Raw genomic sequence first — 16,931 nt, forward strand, 5'->3', positions numbered from 1 at the left:
AGAACACAGAATATTAGGCACATAACAAACACAGGTGACAAACAGTGTCATCCCAGTCTCTGGAGATGCAGGTCAATCTGGAATTTTATGACACATCCACACATTGTAGTCTGAGATCAGTGAAGTCAGCAGCGGCACGAGCAGCACATCAATGAGCACCATAAACTGCAGCTCCTTTTGATGATGTTTGTCTGGGAGTGAGATATGATTCATGTTGATATCACACTATTTTCACCAATAACACACAACCTTGAACCCCGGACTACTTAAAAAACGCACAACGCACAAACGCACAAACTACACCTCACGTGTGCATCGTATACGGTTCTGTTTGTTTGATGAATATCTGCACGTCCCAATGACATCACTTGGTGACATGCAACCAGGCTATATATTTGAGAGCAAGAACACACAGTACACAATGAGACAAGAAGTGGAGAAGAAGAATCATCCAGTTTCAGCATGAAGACTTCTGAAGCTCTACTGGTGCTGCTGTGCTGCTGTTTGGCTGAGACGCAGCTCAGAGGAGAGACCATCAGTGAAAATGACATCACTCACCAGGGCCACTCTGGTGAAGCAGAGAACAGAGAGAATGAGGTTATGGCTGCAGCACAGAGAACTGAAGCTGCTGCCACAGCCTCCACCCAACAAACCTGCCAGCCTGACATCCACACTGTGCTGAGAGAGATGAGCGCACTGATGGCGGAGCAGAGAGTGGAGCTCAGATACACTAAGGCACAAATGGAGGCCATAGAGACCAGACTGAGAGCCAGTGAGAATAAAGCAGAGGCCATGGAGAACAGACTGAGAGCCAGTGAGAATAATGCAGAGGCCATGGAGACCAGACTGACGGAGAGGCTGGCTGCAAGTGAGAAGAAAACAGAGGGCATGGAGACCAGACTGATAGCCAGTGAGAAGACAGTGGAGGAGCAGAGAGCTGTTATAAAGGAGCTGAAGGAGGAACAGGAGGAACAAGCAGCAGCTGTGAGAGCTGTAGGAGGCAGTGTGAACCTCACAGGGAGCCAGGTGCAGGAGCTGAGATGGGAGATAGAGGAGAGGAAGGTGTCTTTCTCTGCCTCACTGGTAGCATCTGGAGATGTAACTAAAGGACCCTTTAATGCAGCAACTCCCCTGGTCTACAAACACATCTTCATCAACATTGGGAATGCTTACAACCCAAATACAGGTGAGAAAAGCTGTCAGTAAGTGTAAGTGTGATGTTAATGTACTGTAATGTGTCCTGTCAGTGGTTGGAGCTGTTGCCACTCGCCCCTGTTTTGTAAACAGATGGTATCTGTCTGGGTTTCTGAGTGTTTATTTCTCTTTCTGTCTCAGGGGTCTTCACAGCTCCAGTCAGAGGGGTCTACCACTTTAATGTCTTTGTGTTTGGGAATGGCCATGGATCAAGAGCTTCCGGAGTCTCTCTCCATAAAAATGGCGAACATATTGTCCTTGCTTACACTGTCCAGAACACCGCTCACATGGCAGCCTCCAATGGGGCTTCTCTGCTGTTGGAGGTGGGGGATGTGGTCTACCTGAAGCTGTGGCACGGTGCCTGGGTGAGAGACACTTATAACCACCACACCACCTTCTCTGGCCACCTGCTCTTCCCCATGTGAGGGAAGCAGTATACTGATGTAGAAGTTATGTTGGGTGTGGAGTGACGCTAGCAGTGAGAAACCCAGACAGAATGGAACACACTCCTCTCCTTGTTTCCTAGAAGGTCACTGGGTGGGTCTGGGAAAGACTTTTAGTTTGACAAAGTCAGGGTTCATTCTCTTTGGTTGCTGAATATGTGTTTACTGTCTGCTCTTGTTTTGGTTGGTTAATTAGATTACAGGATTGAATGGTCTGTACGTATTCTGCGGAATCAGGTATTTTTAATTGTTATCTTCTGATTGTTTTCCTGGATGTTAAAGGACTTTTATACACTGGTAGGATGTTAACATGCATTTGCAGGCACTAGTTATGAAACTTTCCTCCAAAGGTAAAGGTCATTCTCCTTGAAAGCTATCTATCTGTTATGCTGTCTGTTGACATGTTAATGTCCTTTACCTACCGTTACTTTGTCAGTGTGGAACTGAAAACATTAGTCATGAAATGTGCTTTGTCAGGCTGTGTCTTTGTATATCCATCTATTACAAAATAAAATACTTCTTCAAATATATTTGTCATGGCTTTCATGCCGCCTGAAGACATCCTTCATAACATTACAGGTATATACTAACCAAGTTCAAGGTAAGGGACTAGGACTGCTGTTTAGTACACTCAGATATTAAACAGATATCATTATTGGTCCATTCAACCCATCTCCTGCTTTCACCCCTCTGGCACTGGTACAGGGAGGGAGGTGCAGAGGGGTTCACATTCACATCTCAGCTTAGCGCTAGCTCCTTTAGCATAATGTATTACACATTAGAGGTGTAATAGTCATACATACTGGAAGGGGATGAATATAACTGTAGCACAGCTCAGTAGCTAAGCTAAATTAGGCATTGTTGCAATAATACTAAAAAACAAAAGCACAGACATAAAGGTCAGGAAAGTTGCACAAGGGGAGGCCACCATTGGGGGCAAAACATCTTCTCCATTAGGCTGCTGTGTATAATCCCACTAGGTAATGTTTGGAGGCCCTCAGTAGAAAATGACCCAATCCCCTCAGTGTGATGGTGACATTCATGCACTGACCCCCCTTTCCCTTCCACTAAAACAGCTATATGAGTGTACTATGACAGAATGATGAACTTATACTGTTCTCTTCCTGAACACATAGTTCATAGAATGGTCAAACACACTCACACACACACACACACACACACAAGCCTGTGCAGTTCTAATGTAAATGGCCCATTTCAAACTCTAGTCTTAGAGCATGTGTTCATAAGCTCATAGGGGTGTATATAACATATGTTAGGATCCCATCAAATCCTTAGATATACTACATTAAAGTGGCCACTAGGTGGCGCCATACACCCAGCAGTCAGAGAGGTGCCAGTGTGAGAGCTCAGCAGTGGCTCAGGGGACATAAAGAGGATCCTCTTCCTCTGGCTTTCCCTCATAGATGCTTCTCGGCCCTTTTCACAGGTGCACAGAGTTTGCATAGATGGAATCAAGTAAAAACAAAAAACAAACAAATAAACAAAATCTTTCAGATCCTTGTCGGGGAAAAAAAGCTTTGCATGTTCCTCTGTACTATTCTATCTCTGCATAAGGTACAATGGGTTAATAAGACAGGAATTTGAAACATTTCATATGTTTGTATTCCTGCTCCTCCTCAGGACGATGAAGATGTTTGTCTGGCAGTGAGATATATTTTATGCTGACGTAACATCAATAACATACCCATAACACACAACACCAATAACACGTGAGATGCAGGTCAATCTGTGATTTTATGACACATCCACACATTGTAGTCTGAGATCAGTGAAGTCAGCAGTGGGGCCATCACCAGAGTGGCACATCAATGAGCGCCATAAACTGCAGCTCCTTTTGATAATGTTTGTCTGGCAGTGAGATATGATTCATGTTGATATCACACTATTTTCACCAATAACACACAGCCTTGACCCTGGACTGCACATGAACTACACCTCACGTGTGCATCGTTTACGATTCTGTTTGTTTGATGAATATCTCAATGACATCACTTGGTAACATGCAACCAGGCTATATATTTGAGAGCAAGAACTCACAGTACACAAAGAGAAGAGATTAGGAGAAGAAGAATCATCCAGTTTCAGCATGAAGACTTCTGGAGCTCTACTGGTGCTGCTGTGCTGCTGTTTGGCTGAGACGCAGCTCAGAGGAGAGACCATCAGTGAAAATGAAATCACTCACCAGGGCCACTATGGTGAAGCAGAGAACAGAGAGAATGAGGTTATGGGTGCAGCACAGAGAACTGAAGCTGCTGCCACAGCCTCCACCCAACAAACCTGCCAGCCTGACATCCACACGGTGCTGAGAGAGATGAGTGTACTGATGGCAGAGCAGAGAGTGGAGCTCAGATACACTAAGGCACAAATGGAGGCCGTGGACACCAGGCTGAGAGCCAGTGAGAATAAAGCAGAGGCCATGGAGACCAGACTGAGAGCCAGTGAGAGTAATGCAGAGGCCATGGAGACCAGACTGACGGAGAGGCTGGCTGCAAGTGAGAAGAAAGCAGAGGGCATGGAGACCAGACTGTTAGCCAGTGAGAAGACAGTGGAGGAGCAGAGAGCTGTTATTAGGGAGCTGAAGGAGAAACAGGAGGAACAAGCAGCAGCTGTGAGAGCTGTAGGAGGCAGTGTGAACCTCACAGGGAGCCAGGTGCAGGAGCTGAGATGGGAGATAGAGGAGAGGAAGGTGTCTTTCTCTGCCTCACTGGTAGCATCTGGAGATGTAAATACAGGACCCTTTAACGCAGCAACTCCCCTGGTCTACAAACACATCTTCATCAACATTGGGAATGCTTACAACCCAAATACAGGTGAGAAAAGCTGTCAGTAAGTGTAAGTGTGATGTTAATGTACTGTAATGTGTCCTGTCAGTGGTTGGAGCTGTTGCCACTCGCCCCTGTTTTGTAAACAGATGGTATCTGTCTGGGTGTCTGAGTGTTTATTTCTCTTTCTGTCTCAGGGGTCTTCACAGCTCCAGTCAGAGGGGTCTACCACTTTAATGTCTTTGTGTTTGGGAATGGCCATGCATCAAGACCTTCCGGAGTCTCTCTCCATAAAAATGGCGAACATATTGTCCTTGCTTACACTGTCCAGAACACCGTTCACGTGGCAGCCTCCAATGGGGCTTCTCTGCTGTTGGAGGTGGGGGATGTGGTCTATGTGAAGCTGTGGCCCAATGCATGGGTGAGAGACAATTATAACCACCACACCACCTTCTCTGGCCACCTGCTCTTCCCCATGTGAGGGAAGCACTATACTGATGTAGAAGTTATGTTGGGTGTGGAGTGACGCTAGCAGTGAGAAACACAGACAGAATGGAACACACTCCTCTCCTGGTTTCCTACATGGTCACTGGGTGGGTCTGGGAAAGACTTTTAGTGTGACATGAAGTCAGAGTTAGTTCTCTTTGGTTACTGAATCTGTGCTTACTGTCTGCTCTTAGTTAAACTCTTGTTTTGGTTGGTTAATTAGATTACAGGATTGAATGGTCTGTACGTATTCTGCGGAATCAGGTATTTTGAATTGTTATCTTCTGATTGTTTTCCTGGATGTTAAAGGACTTTTATACACTGGTATGATGTTAACATGCATTTGCAGGCACTAGTTATGAAACTTTCCTCCAAAGGTAAAGGTAATTCTCCTTGAATGCTTATTGTTTGATGACATGTTAATATACCTTTACCTACTGTTAGTATGTCAGTGTGGAACTGAAAACATTAGTAATGAAATGTGCTTTGTCAGGCTGTGTCTTTGTAAATCCATCTATTACAAAATAAAATACTTCTTCAAATATATTTGTCATGGCTTTTATGCCGCCTGAAGACATCCTTCATAACATTACAGGTATATACTAACCAAGTTCAAAGTAAGGGACTAGGACTGCTGTTTAGTACACTCAGATATTCAACAGATATCATTATGGGTCCATTCAACCCATCTCCTGCTTTCACCCCTCTGGCACTGGTACTGGGAGGGAGGTGCAGAGGGGTTCCCATTCTCATCTCAGCTTAGCGCTAGCTCCTTTAGCATAATGTATTACACATTAGAGGTGTAATAGTCATACATACTGGAAGGGGATGAATATAACTGTAACACAGCTCAGTAGCTAAGCTAAATTAGGCATTGTTGTAATAATACTAAAAAACAAAAGCACAGACATAAAGGACAGGAAAGTTGCACAAGGGGAGGCCACCATTGGGGGCAAAACATCTTCTCCATTAGGTTGCTGTGTATAACCCCACTGGGTAATGTTTGGAGGCCCTCACTAGAAAAATGACCCAATCGCACTGACCCCCCTTTCCCTTCTACTAAAACAGCTATATAAGTGTACTATGACAGAATGATCAACTTATACTCTTCTGGAACACATGGGTCATAGAATGGTCAAACACACACACACACACACACACACACACACACACACACACACAAGCCTGTGCAGTTCTAATCTGGCCCAATGGCCCATTTTAAACTCTAGTCTTAGAGCATGTGCTCATAAGCTCATCGGGCGGGGAGTATATAACATTTCTTAGGATCCCATCAAATCCTTAGATGTACTACATTAACGTAGCCACTAGGTGGCGCCAGACACCCAGGAGTCAGAGAGGTGCCAGTGTGCCTCTATGGGGTTTAGGAAGGGGGAGTATGGAGGCAGGAATAGCACTGATATCCTGGGATACGCAGCAAACTAGACTGTAACTGCAGCACAGTGCTGCAATGCCACATTATCCCACACAACAACGAAGGTAGGGGAGTTCCTTGCCTCTCGATCTCTCTCCTCCGCTGGCACAAGCTGATAAAGCAGGTCATCCAGAAAATAAACGAGCCTCCCTTTATCCATGTTTCCAAACAAAATACTTCCCATCCTCTCTTGTCTGTTTGGTAAACACACTAGAAATAGGACACTTGGGTGGGCTTTCAGCTGAAATTGCAATTACCTGCGTTTGGAATGATTACTATTTCATTTGGTTGTAAATAATCTACAAGGATTTTCTATGGATTTCTATATGGTTACCGGAGAACTGCATGAAATCTGCCATCATTCTGTTTTGAATGTGTTGTTAGGTGTTTTGAAAACAGTGTGTTAGCATTTGAAAAGTGTCCTCAGCTCCTCCGCCTGACCCCCTGTGAGGTTCACACTGCCTCCTACAGCTCTCACAGCTGCTGCTTGCTCCTCCTGTTTCTCCTTCAGCTCCTTAATAGCAGCTCTCTTCTCCTCCACTTTATTCTCACAGACTCTCAGTCTGGTCCCCCCCATTTGGGTTAGTATAAATAGTTGCATCAGTAACATTTCTACTGAAACTATTTAGATCAGTTTATAGTTGTTGTAGAAAATCCAATCTCACTAGTTTTAAATGAACAATGCTGGAATAAGCATCTCCTCAGATGTCAACCACACCTGGATTCCAAATGACTGCATTCACCACCCATGTGATCATTCTATTTGTATCAACAGGTATAATATCACAGTATCCAAACAGCCTTAAGAACCAGCTGTGTTCTACAACACTGTCTGCTTTGTGTAACGAAAAGGTGAATCCATATTACTGTAAGGGTAAAAATAACACACACACACACACACACACCCACACACACACACACAAATAAATAAACCCCCAAAGGCAAATACATATGTAACAAGCTCCAAATTATCATTTATTTTCATACACAGTGCACTGTGAAACACCATAAAGTACAACCATCTGTACATGCAGTAAAATCATCACAGCTGTTACAAAGGAGAGAATGTGTGTTCATGTGAGTGTGTTGCATGCATGCTGTAGGTATGTGTGTGTGTATGTGAGTATGTGTGTGTGTGTGTGTGTTTAAACACCTCCCCATCACATGAGGAAGAGGAGTTGCCCGCTGAAGGTGGTGAGGTGGCCAGTGTAAGCAAACACCCACCACCCTGCCTCCAGACGCAGGGCCACACACACACACATACGCCTATGCTTGATGAGGATTCATCACTGCTCAGTTTCTTTCTCCCACACACACACACACACACACAAACAAACTGATTGTTTTAGGTCTTTAGGAATCTAGGAAGAGTGTGTGTGTGTGTGTGTGTGTGTGTGTGTTAGTTTGTGTGTCCTCATAGGGCTCGTATAACAGTGTGTTTTGGTGGGTGCTGGAGGGTCCGATGGCCTGTTTCAGGTTCAGCATATTACAGGACAAACCGTGTGTGTCGTAAATCTGGAACTTTCCCTCATTTCCTGAAGCCTTTCTAAACAAGCAGCTGATAGAAAAAAACACACGCTCATACACACACACACACACACACACACACACACACACACACACACACACACACACACACACACACACACACACTCACACACATGGAAAACCATGTGCTGAGGCTGAGCTTCTTCCTTCCTTAACAGCTGAAGAATGGAATCAAAACATCCGTGATCAGAAGAACCAAGGAGCTGGTGAACTATTCTATTACTCAGATGTGTGTGTGTGAGAGAGTGGTGTGTGTGTGTGTGTGTGTGTGTGTGTGTGTGTGAGAGTAGTGGTGTGTATGTGTGTGTGAGTGGTGTGTAGGTGTGTGTGTGAGAGAGAGAGTGGTGTGAGCATATGTGTGTGAGTGGTGTGTACGTGTGTGCTTGTGTGTGTGTGAGTGGTGTGAGTGGGTGGTGTGTTTACTGCATGTGTGTCTTTGTTGTAACATGCACGGCTCAATGCATGAACATGAAGGGGAGGTCATGCAGATTTAAATAATAATAAACAAAGTAAACAAAGACATGGGCAAATAAAAAATAAAAGTCTGGAAAAAAGGAACAGACAGTGACGAACGTGACAGTATGTAGAATGTAGTAAGTATTGCTCCAGTCAATATAGAGTTATAAAGTATTACAGAACTCTGCTTTCCACAATCAGAATCTAAAATGTTTTAATCTAATGTTTTTTTCCCTGTCATGTCATTTGTACAATCCAACAGTAGACGGGGCTACAGCATTAAACAACCAGAACTCTCCTTACGTATGTAGCCTCTACATTTAAAAAAAATATATAAAAACTAAATTGTAATAAAAATGTTGAAACCAGCAGAACCACTTGCAACAACATTGCTGTACAAACCCAAACAGGGTTTTTTATGAAAATGAACCACTTCAGGTGAAACCCCCAACACCCAGATATGCTCCTTGACACGTGTTTGGCCTTGGTGATCATTTTTACTACAGCAGAGGAGGAAACTCAGTCAGCATTGGTGATCAATCAGAGGAGCCGATCAGCTGTACAGAGATAGCATGACTGTAAAGAGGGACATAAACATCGAGAGGAGTATCAGTAGCATTTAGTATCAACCAATAATTGACATCAGTCATAAAACTGCAAAATCAATAATTAACAAAAATCAATAAAAAAAGTCAGCCTACAGCCCTGTGCCCCGACCTTTAATCAGGAGCACTTCACCAAACAACAAGACAACATGGAATAACTGACAAAAACTAACTCATTTGAGTGTATTATTACCTACTGTAAGGAGGGGGATTGGGGACTGGTTACACACACATTAGCTACTGTAGGAGAGTACTGGAGACTGGCTACACACACTACCTAACACAAGTTCATCGGCATATCAATGAGCACCATAAACTGCAGCTCCTCCTCTTCCTCAGAATGATGAAGATGTTTGTCTGGCAGTGAGATATGATTTATGCTGACATAACATCAATAACACACAGCACCAATAACACACAACCCTGAGCCTGGACTTTGTGCTGCTTTTCAGAAAACAAGACGGCACATGTACAACAACTCAAGTGCACATCATTTATGATTCTGTTTATTTGGCTACACACTACTTAACACAAGACAACGGTATTGGAGACTGTTTACTGTGCACCTCATCACCCATTCACACCAACACATGGGGTTACAATGCTAATGTAAGTTGAGCTGATTTGGATGTTCAGTTAACCTCATGAAGAGACAGCTGTTAGCATATCTAATGCAGTACGCTGGGCAGTGGGCCCAGGTAGAAGGCTGAAGGAGAGGCCTGAGGTCACCTGAAATAAGTGTGTGATTTGTAACTACAGTGATTTTTCCTCTGTGATTAGAATTCAGTGTCACTAAGAGGAGAATAATGTTACCACCTCTGATTGATTGGACTGTTCCTGTAGAGTGAGACCTAGAGCAACCACACAAGCACACTGTGTCAGGATTCGAAAGGTAGAGACCCAATCGCAGACCAGATGCAGGGACAGCTCAAGGTTTATTTACAAAAAAGGTTTTAACGCAAAAGTCCAAAAGACAAACACACAAAAGATCCAAAGGTTTTAACACAAAACTCCAAAAGGCAAACACACAGAAGATCCGGGCAAAAACTAGATTTGCCAAAAACACAGGAGACACAGAAGATCCCACAGAACACAGAATATTAGGCACATAACAAACACAGGTGACAAACAGTGTCATCCCAGTCTCTGGAGATGCAGGTCAATCTGGAATTTTATGACACATCCACACATTGTAGTCTGAGATCAGTGAAGTCAGCAGCGGCACGAGCAGCACATCAATGAGCACCATAAACTGCAGCTCCTTTTGATGATGTTTGTCTGGGAGTGAGATATGATTCATGTTGATATCACACTATTTTCACCAATAACACACAACCTTGACCCTGGACTACTTAAAAAAAAAAAAACCTTTACCCTGGACTGCACATGAACTACACCTCACGTGTGCATCGTATACGATTCTGTTTGTTTGATGAATATCTGCACGTCCCAATGACATCACTTGGTAACATGCAACCAGGCTATATATTTGAGAGCAAGAACACACAGTACACAATGAGAAGGGAAGTGGAGAAGAAGAATCATCCAGTATAATGAAGACTTCTGGAGCTCTACTTGTGCTGCTGTGCTGCTGTTTGGCTGAGACGCAGCTCAGAGGAGAGACCATCAGTGAAAATGACATCACTCACCAGGGCCACTCTGGTGAAGCAGAGAACAGAGAGAATGAGGTTATGGGTGCAGCAGAGAGAACTGAAGCTGCTGCCCCAGCCTCCACTCAACAAACCTGCCAGCCTGACATCCACGCTGTGCTGAGAGAGATGAGCGCACTGATGGCGGAGCAGAGAGTGGAGCTCAGATACACTAAGACACAAATGGAGGCCATGGAGACCAGACAGAAAGCCAGTGAGAATAAAGCAGAGACCGTGGAGACCAGACTGAGAGCCAGTGAGAATAAAGCAGAGACTTTGGAGACCAGACTGAGAGCCAGTGAGAAGACAGTCGAGGAGCAGAGAGTGGATCTCAGACAGACTGATGCCAGACTGACAGCCAGTGAGAGACTAGTGGAACGGCTTCAGAGTGAAAATGAGGGTATTTGGGATTATGTTCTCAAATGAATCTTTTTGAATTTCACATGGAAGTTCAGCTCAAGGATATAATTTACCTGTTTTTTGGTTCATTCTTATTCTCTCTCTCTCTCTCTCTCTCTCTCCCTCTCTCACTCTCTTTCTCTCTGTGTTTGTTTTGTGTGTTGTGTTCAGCTCAGACAGTGAATCTGAACCTCACTGTGAGCCAGGTGGAGGAGCTGAGGAGGGAGAGAGAGGAGAGGAGGGTGTCTTTCTCTGCCTCACTTGTATCATCTGATGGTGGTCAGTATTTTGGTCCCTTTAGTAGGCCAACCACACTGATCTACAGACATGTCTTCACCAACACTGGAAATGCCTACAACCCCAATACAGGTATGCCTGTAAAGACACAGTCTAGATTCAAACTGTAGGAATCATACTACTGATATTTGATAATTTGCATAATTATTCTTCTATTTTCCTTCTACTGAAGGTGTCTTCACGGCTCCAGTCAGAGGTGTCTACCACTTTTCTGTATTTATGCATGGAACCGGTCATGCCTCTATACCTACAGGAGTCTCTCTCCATAAAAATGAAGAACATGTTGTCATTGCTCACAGTCACCAGCCAAGCTACAGTGTAAATCCCTCTAATGGAGCTTCTCTGCTGCTGGAAGTGGGAGATGTGGTCTATGTGAAGCTGTGGCCCAATGCATGGGTCTATGACAGCTATAACCACCACACTACCTTCTCTGGCCACCTGCTCTTCCCCATGTGAGGGAAGCAGTAGACCGATGTAGAAGTTATGTTGGGTGTGGAGTGACGCTAGCAGTGAGAAAAACGGACAATATGGAAGCCACTCCTTTCCTTGTTTCCTACATGGACACAGGGTGGGTCTGGGAAAGACCTTTAGTGTGACATTAAGTTCATTCTCCTTGATTGCAATCCATGTATTGTGCTGTTTTGTTACATATACCTTTACCTACTGTTAGTATGTCAGTGTGGAACTGAAAACACTAGTAATGAAATGTGCTTTGTGAGGCTTTGTCTTTGTATATCTGTCTATTACAAAATAAAATTCAATTCAATTGAAATATATTTGTTACAACACACTTGCAGTCATATTTACCATAGCTTTTATGCCACTTGAGGACATCCTACGTTTTATTACAGGTATTTACTAACCAAGTTCAAAATAAGGGACTAGGCCTCATTATCATGTCATCCAGAAATAAGAGCAAGAGCTGCTGTTTAGTAAACTGAGATATTAAACTGATATAATTATGGGTCCATTCAACCCATCTCCTGCTTTCACCCCTCTGGCACTGGTACTGGGAGGGAGGTGCAGAGGGGTTCACATTCATCTCAGCTTAGCGCTAGCTCCTTTAGCATAATACATTATTCATTAGAGATATGTCATATATACTAGAAAGGAATGAATATGACTCAGTAGCTTAGCTTAGTAGCTCAGTAGCTAAGCTAAACTAGCCACGGTTGCAAACATACAAAAAAACAAAAGCACAGACATAAAGGTCAGGAAAGTTGTACAAGGGGAGTCTACCATTGGGGGTAAAACCTCTTCCACATTAGATTGCTGTGTATAATCCCACTAGGTAATGTTTGGAGACCCTCAGTAGAAAACTGACCCATCACCTCAATTGATGGTGACATTCATGTACTGACCCCCCTTTCCCTTCCACTAAAACAGCTATATGAGTGTACCGGTACTATGATAGAATGATGAACTCACTGTTCTCTTCCTGAACACATAGTTCATAGAATGGTCAAACACACACACACACACACACACACACACACACACACACACATACACACACACACAAGCCTGTGCAGTTCTAATGCAAATGGCCCATTTTAAGCTCTAGTCTTAAGCTCATAGCTCTAGTCTTAAGCTCATAGGGGTGTATATATAACATATGTTAGGATTCAAACAAATCCTTAGATATACTACATTAAAGCGGACACTAGGTGGCGCCATACACCCAGGAGTCAGAGAGGTGTCAGTGTGAGAGCTCAGCAGTGGCTCAGGGAACATAAAGAGGATCCTCTGGCTCTCCCCCATAGATGCTTCTCGGCCCTTTTCACAGGTGCACACAGTTTTGCATAGATGGAATCAAGTAAAAACAAACAAACAAACAAATAAACTAAATCTTTTAGATCCACGTCGGGGAAAAAAAACGTTAATCTGTGCCAATCTAACTCTGCATAAGGTACAATGGGTGAATAAGACAGGAATATGAAACATTTCATAGGTTTGTATTCCTCTTACTCCTCAGGAGGATGAAGATGTTTGTCTGGCAGTGAGATATGATTTATGCTGACATAACATCAATAACACACCAATAACACACAACACCAAAAACATAATCGTGAGCCTGGAAATTGAGCTGCCTTTTAGAAAACAAGACGGCACATGTACTACAACTCACGTGCACATCATTTATGATTCTGTTGATGTGATGAAACATGACCTTAGGACATGGCTTGGTATTATATAACCAGGTCACAGAATATATATTTGACTGAAAGAACAAGCAGCAGATGAGAAGAGAGAAGAATTGTCCAGTTTCAGCATGAACACTTCTGGAGCTCTACTGGTGCTGCTGTGCTGCTGTTTAGCTAAGACGCAGCTCAGAGGAGAGACCATCAGTGAAAATGACATCACTCACCAGGGCCACTATGGTGAAGCAGAGACCAGAGAGAATGAGGTTATGGGTGCAGCACAGAGAACTGAAGCTGCTGCCACAGCCTCCACCCAACAAACCTGCCAGCCTGACATCCACACTGTGCTGAGAGAGATGAGCGCTCTGATGGTGGAGCAGAGAGTGGAGCTCAGGTACACTAAGACACAAATGGAGGCCATGGAGACCAGACTGAGAGCCAGTGAGAATAAAGCAGAGACCATGGAGACCAGACTGAGAGCCAGTGAGAGACTAGTGGAACGGCTTAAGAGTGAAAATGAAGGTACAAAATGTCTGATTATGTTCCCAAATTAATCGTTTTGAATGTCACATGGAAGTTCAGCTCAAGGATATCATTTACATGTTTTTTTTATTGTGGTTCATTCTTATATTTCTCTCCCTCCCTCTCTCTCTCTCTCTCTCTATCTCTCTCTCTCTGTCTCTCTCTCTGTGTTTTGTGTGTTGTGTTCAGCTCAGACAGTGAATCTGAACCTCACAGTGAGCCAGGTGGAGGAGCTGAGGAGGGAGAGAGAGAAGAGGAGGGTGTCTTTCTCTGCCTCACTGGTAACATCTGGTGCTGAAAATATAGGACCCTGGTCAACTGCAACTACCCTGGTCTTTAGAAATGTCATATCTAACATTGGCAATGACTACAACCCAAACACAGGTACTGGAAGAACGAGTTATTCATGGACCTGTTTAGTGTTACTGTTGGCTATATGTTCATCTGTCCTGCTAACCAAGTTTGTTTAGAGATCAAGCTAATGTATCACCTTTTGGTGTAACTCACTGTCCTCGTTTCAGGGCAACATGTTAAACAGACAAAACAATTAATAATATAAAATACTTTTAGAGCTATCTAAAATGTGAATATTTTAAAGCCTTAAGTACAATGCACACTTATTCTGAGACCATGGTACAGTTAAAGCTACACAGCCTTAAGAGTATCAGATATTTTGAGTATGAAGAGACAACATGGGAAATAAATTTGTCACAAAGGGCTCTTTCCAACCTCCAATCCTCCTCCTCCTTTCCTGACAATTCTCATTTCAAATCAAGATCTTTCTCACCCCCGCCCCCCTCTCTCTTCTCTCTCTCGTACATCAAGTTGTGTATGTGTAAGGCAGACAGCTCTCTGCAAAATGATCAAATCTATAAAATAGACATCCAGACTTATCATAACACCTCTCTCCACCAAAAGAATTCCACTGTTTGTGTTCACAGCAACCCTCATGCATTGAGTGCTATCAGACACATTGCCTGGCCACAGTTTAATAATGACCATAACCTGCATTCCTTTAACACCTGGCTGCTTGCTACAACCTTCCCCATCGTCACAGAGAGAACTTCAGGATGGTTGTGATTTCCATGTCATCTTGTAAATGAATATGAATGTAACCTATTCATGTTTGGTCTTTAATTGATCCTTGTGATGCGGGCAGCTGTCTGACCATGGTTTCATTGCAATCTGAAGGACATGCCATAGTTGTACCATTTGAATTCGTTTTTATTTTAGGTCTGCATATTAATCAGCCTCCAGCACACCAGCCATCTAAAGGGTTACTTGAGCCAAAGGGCCTGGTCTTAAGACACAGGACAATACCATTGCATTGGTTACCTGAGCCAAAGGGCCTGGTCTTAAGACACAGGACAATACCATTGCATTGGTTACCTGAGCCAAAGGGCCTGGTCTTAAGACACAGGACAATACCATTGCATTGGTTACCTGAGCCAAAGGGCCTGGTCTTAAGACACAGGACAATACCATTGCATTGGTTACCTGAGCCAAAGGGCCTGGTCTTAAGACACAGGACAATACCATTGCATTGGTTTGTGGAGATTCATGGAAATGGAGATTATGGTATTTGACGCCATTTTATGATATTTGGTCTCTTGCTCTCTTACTCTTGCTTATACCCGTCTCTTGGCTCATGCTGTCCGTTTCTCTCTCTCTCTCTCTATCCCTTCTCTCTCTTCATTTTCCCTCTGTCTCATCTCTTTTATCTTATTAACCCGGTTGGGTTTAATTCAGGTTAAACAGGTTGGGTTTCTTTACATTTGCTGCATTCATGGTTTATTAGGTTTATTTGGTCATTAAGTGTATTTGGTTTAATTGGCATCCAGTCTGTTTATGCAATTGCTATTATTTACAGTTCTACTTATCCATTTAGTTTTTACCTCACATTCAGTTCCATCGATTCTTGTAACATTGAAGTTAACTGTTATTGTAGTAATAAACTGTTCATCCATTAACCATTCATTTAACCCCTCGTGTGCCATGCCAATACTGTGCCAAAAGCTATATACCTCTTTGGTTATATTGGGGGTCATTTAATCATTTAATGGAGTCATATTAATTGTATTTTCAGCAGTTTTTACCACTCTAATGTATTCTTCTGCCCCATAAAGTTCAGACACGCTTACGCCTTCCAGCCTGGTATTTATTTTGTCAATGTGGTAACACACTTTTGTCTGTCTTGCATCTGTCACAGGTGTCTTCACAGCTCCAGTCAGAGGAGTTTACCACTTTGTGGTATTTATTCATGGAAGTGGTAATGCAAATATACCTACAGCAGTCACCCTACATAAAAATGGAGAGCATGTTGTCATTGCCTGGAGTCACCTAACAAGCGGCTTCTCTGGCTCCTCTAATGGAGCTTCTCTGCCACTGGAGGTGGGAGATGTGGTCTATGTGAAACTGAGGGTTAATGCATGGGTGTATGATAATACGGAACGCTACACCACTTTCTCTGGCCACCTGCTCTTCCTGATGTGACAGATGTCCCTTCCATAAGAATAAACAGAACCCAAGCAGACAGACGGAGGGTTCAACAGAGCTGTGAGGTTTGGGCCTCTGCGGGCAGTACTCTCTATTGTTACTTCTCAACTGTATTGAGATCTCATTGTGTTATTTGGTAAAAAAAATAAAAACGTTGGAAAAACCGTGAATGGGTTGTATCATGTTTGAGATCATCAGAGACTTGGAATGACAATAATGTTCCACCTGAAAGCATCTACACAACACCTTTGCACAGTTATACAGAAATGAGAGTTTTGGAGACATCCATCCACCATCATCATTCACCATCCATCCATCCATCCACCATCATCCACCATCATCCATCATCCATCCACCATCATTCATCATTGTTATGGCCAGCTCGTGTGACCGCAACATAAAAGAAGGGAAGCAGACGACAAAGCTATAATTTCTAAATGTTATTGGTATTTATTTAATCCATACAAAAGTCTAAAAAAA

The 16,931-nt window shown here is 43.4% G+C and overlaps 3 protein-coding genes across 7 annotated transcripts; all 3 read left to right on the plus strand.

Annotated features, from left to right (window-relative positions):
- Nucleotides 1–290: 290 nt before the first annotated feature.
- On the plus strand, nt 291–1,715 carry LOC116223138 (flagellar attachment zone protein 1-like). Its single transcript, XM_031578661.2, has 2 exons — nt 291–1,186; nt 1,336–1,715. Exons 1-2 carry the CDS (start codon nt 463–465, stop codon nt 1,617–1,619), a joined length of 1,008 nt encoding a protein of 335 aa, XP_031434521.1. The 5' UTR covers nt 291–462; the 3' UTR covers nt 1,620–1,715.
- A 1,910-nt stretch (nt 1,716–3,625) lies between these two features.
- LOC116223136 (ribonuclease Y-like) lies at nt 3,626–5,528 on the plus strand. Of its 3 annotated transcripts, none has more exons than XM_031578659.2 (3): nt 3,626–4,043; nt 4,086–4,468; nt 4,618–5,528. In XM_031578659.2, the coding sequence occupies exons 1-3, from the start codon at nt 3,745–3,747 to the stop codon at nt 4,899–4,901; spliced, it is 966 nt and encodes a 321-aa protein (XP_031434519.1). In that variant the 5' UTR covers nt 3,626–3,744; the 3' UTR covers nt 4,902–5,528. The 3 variants fall into 3 exon arrangements, with proteins under 3 accessions (XP_031434519.1, XP_031434518.1, XP_031434520.1); XM_031578660.2 differs by having other exon boundaries at nt 3,672–4,071; nt 4,114–4,468; nt 4,618–5,527; XM_031578658.2 differs by having other exon boundaries at nt 3,627–4,468; nt 4,618–5,527.
- Nucleotides 5,529–9,906: 4,378 nt separating this feature from the next.
- On the plus strand, nt 9,907–16,621 carry LOC116223135 (flagellar attachment zone protein 1-like). 3 transcript variants are annotated; one of them, XM_031578656.2, is made up of 4 exons: nt 9,925–10,932; nt 13,829–13,955; nt 14,145–14,339; nt 16,165–16,621. In XM_031578656.2, the coding sequence occupies exons 1-4, from the start codon at nt 10,501–10,503 to the stop codon at nt 16,446–16,448; spliced, it is 1,038 nt and encodes a 345-aa protein (XP_031434516.1). In that variant the 5' UTR covers nt 9,925–10,500; the 3' UTR covers nt 16,449–16,621. The 3 variants fall into 3 exon arrangements, with proteins under 3 accessions (XP_031434517.1, XP_042565543.1, XP_031434516.1); XM_031578657.2 differs by lacking the exons at nt 13,829–13,955; nt 14,145–14,339; nt 16,165–16,621 and adding exons at nt 11,167–11,364; nt 11,465–11,994 and having other exon boundaries at nt 9,907–10,996; XM_042709609.1 differs by lacking the exon at nt 13,829–13,955 and having other exon boundaries at nt 9,920–10,996.
- Nucleotides 16,622–16,931: the final 310 nt, after the last annotated feature.

This window comes from Clupea harengus, chromosome 13 (genome assembly GCF_900700415.2).
Source record: "Clupea harengus chromosome 13, Ch_v2.0.2, whole genome shotgun sequence".
In the NCBI taxonomy this organism is placed as follows: Eukaryota; Metazoa; Chordata; class Actinopteri; order Clupeiformes; family Clupeidae; genus Clupea; species Clupea harengus.

Coding starts and splice junctions, on each gene's coding strand:
- LOC116223135 (XM_031578656.2), top strand. CDS start 10,501: ATGAAGACTTCTGGAGCTCTACTTGTGCTGCTGTGCTGCTGTTTGGCT. Junction 10,933..13,828: donor AGCAGAGAGTGGATCTCAGA/CAGACTGATGCC, acceptor GTGGAGCTCAGG/TACACTAAGACACAAATGGA. Junction 13,956..14,144: donor GCTTAAGAGTGAAAATGAAG/GTACAAAATGTC, acceptor TGTTGTGTTCAG/CTCAGACAGTGAATCTGAAC.
- LOC116223138 (XM_031578661.2), top strand. CDS start 463: ATGAAGACTTCTGAAGCTCTACTGGTGCTGCTGTGCTGCTGTTTGGCT. Junction 1,187..1,335: donor TGCTTACAACCCAAATACAG/GTGAGAAAAGCT, acceptor TTTCTGTCTCAG/GGGTCTTCACAGCTCCAGTC.
- LOC116223136 (XM_031578658.2), top strand. CDS start 3,745: ATGAAGACTTCTGGAGCTCTACTGGTGCTGCTGTGCTGCTGTTTGGCT. Junction 4,469..4,617: donor TGCTTACAACCCAAATACAG/GTGAGAAAAGCT, acceptor TTTCTGTCTCAG/GGGTCTTCACAGCTCCAGTC.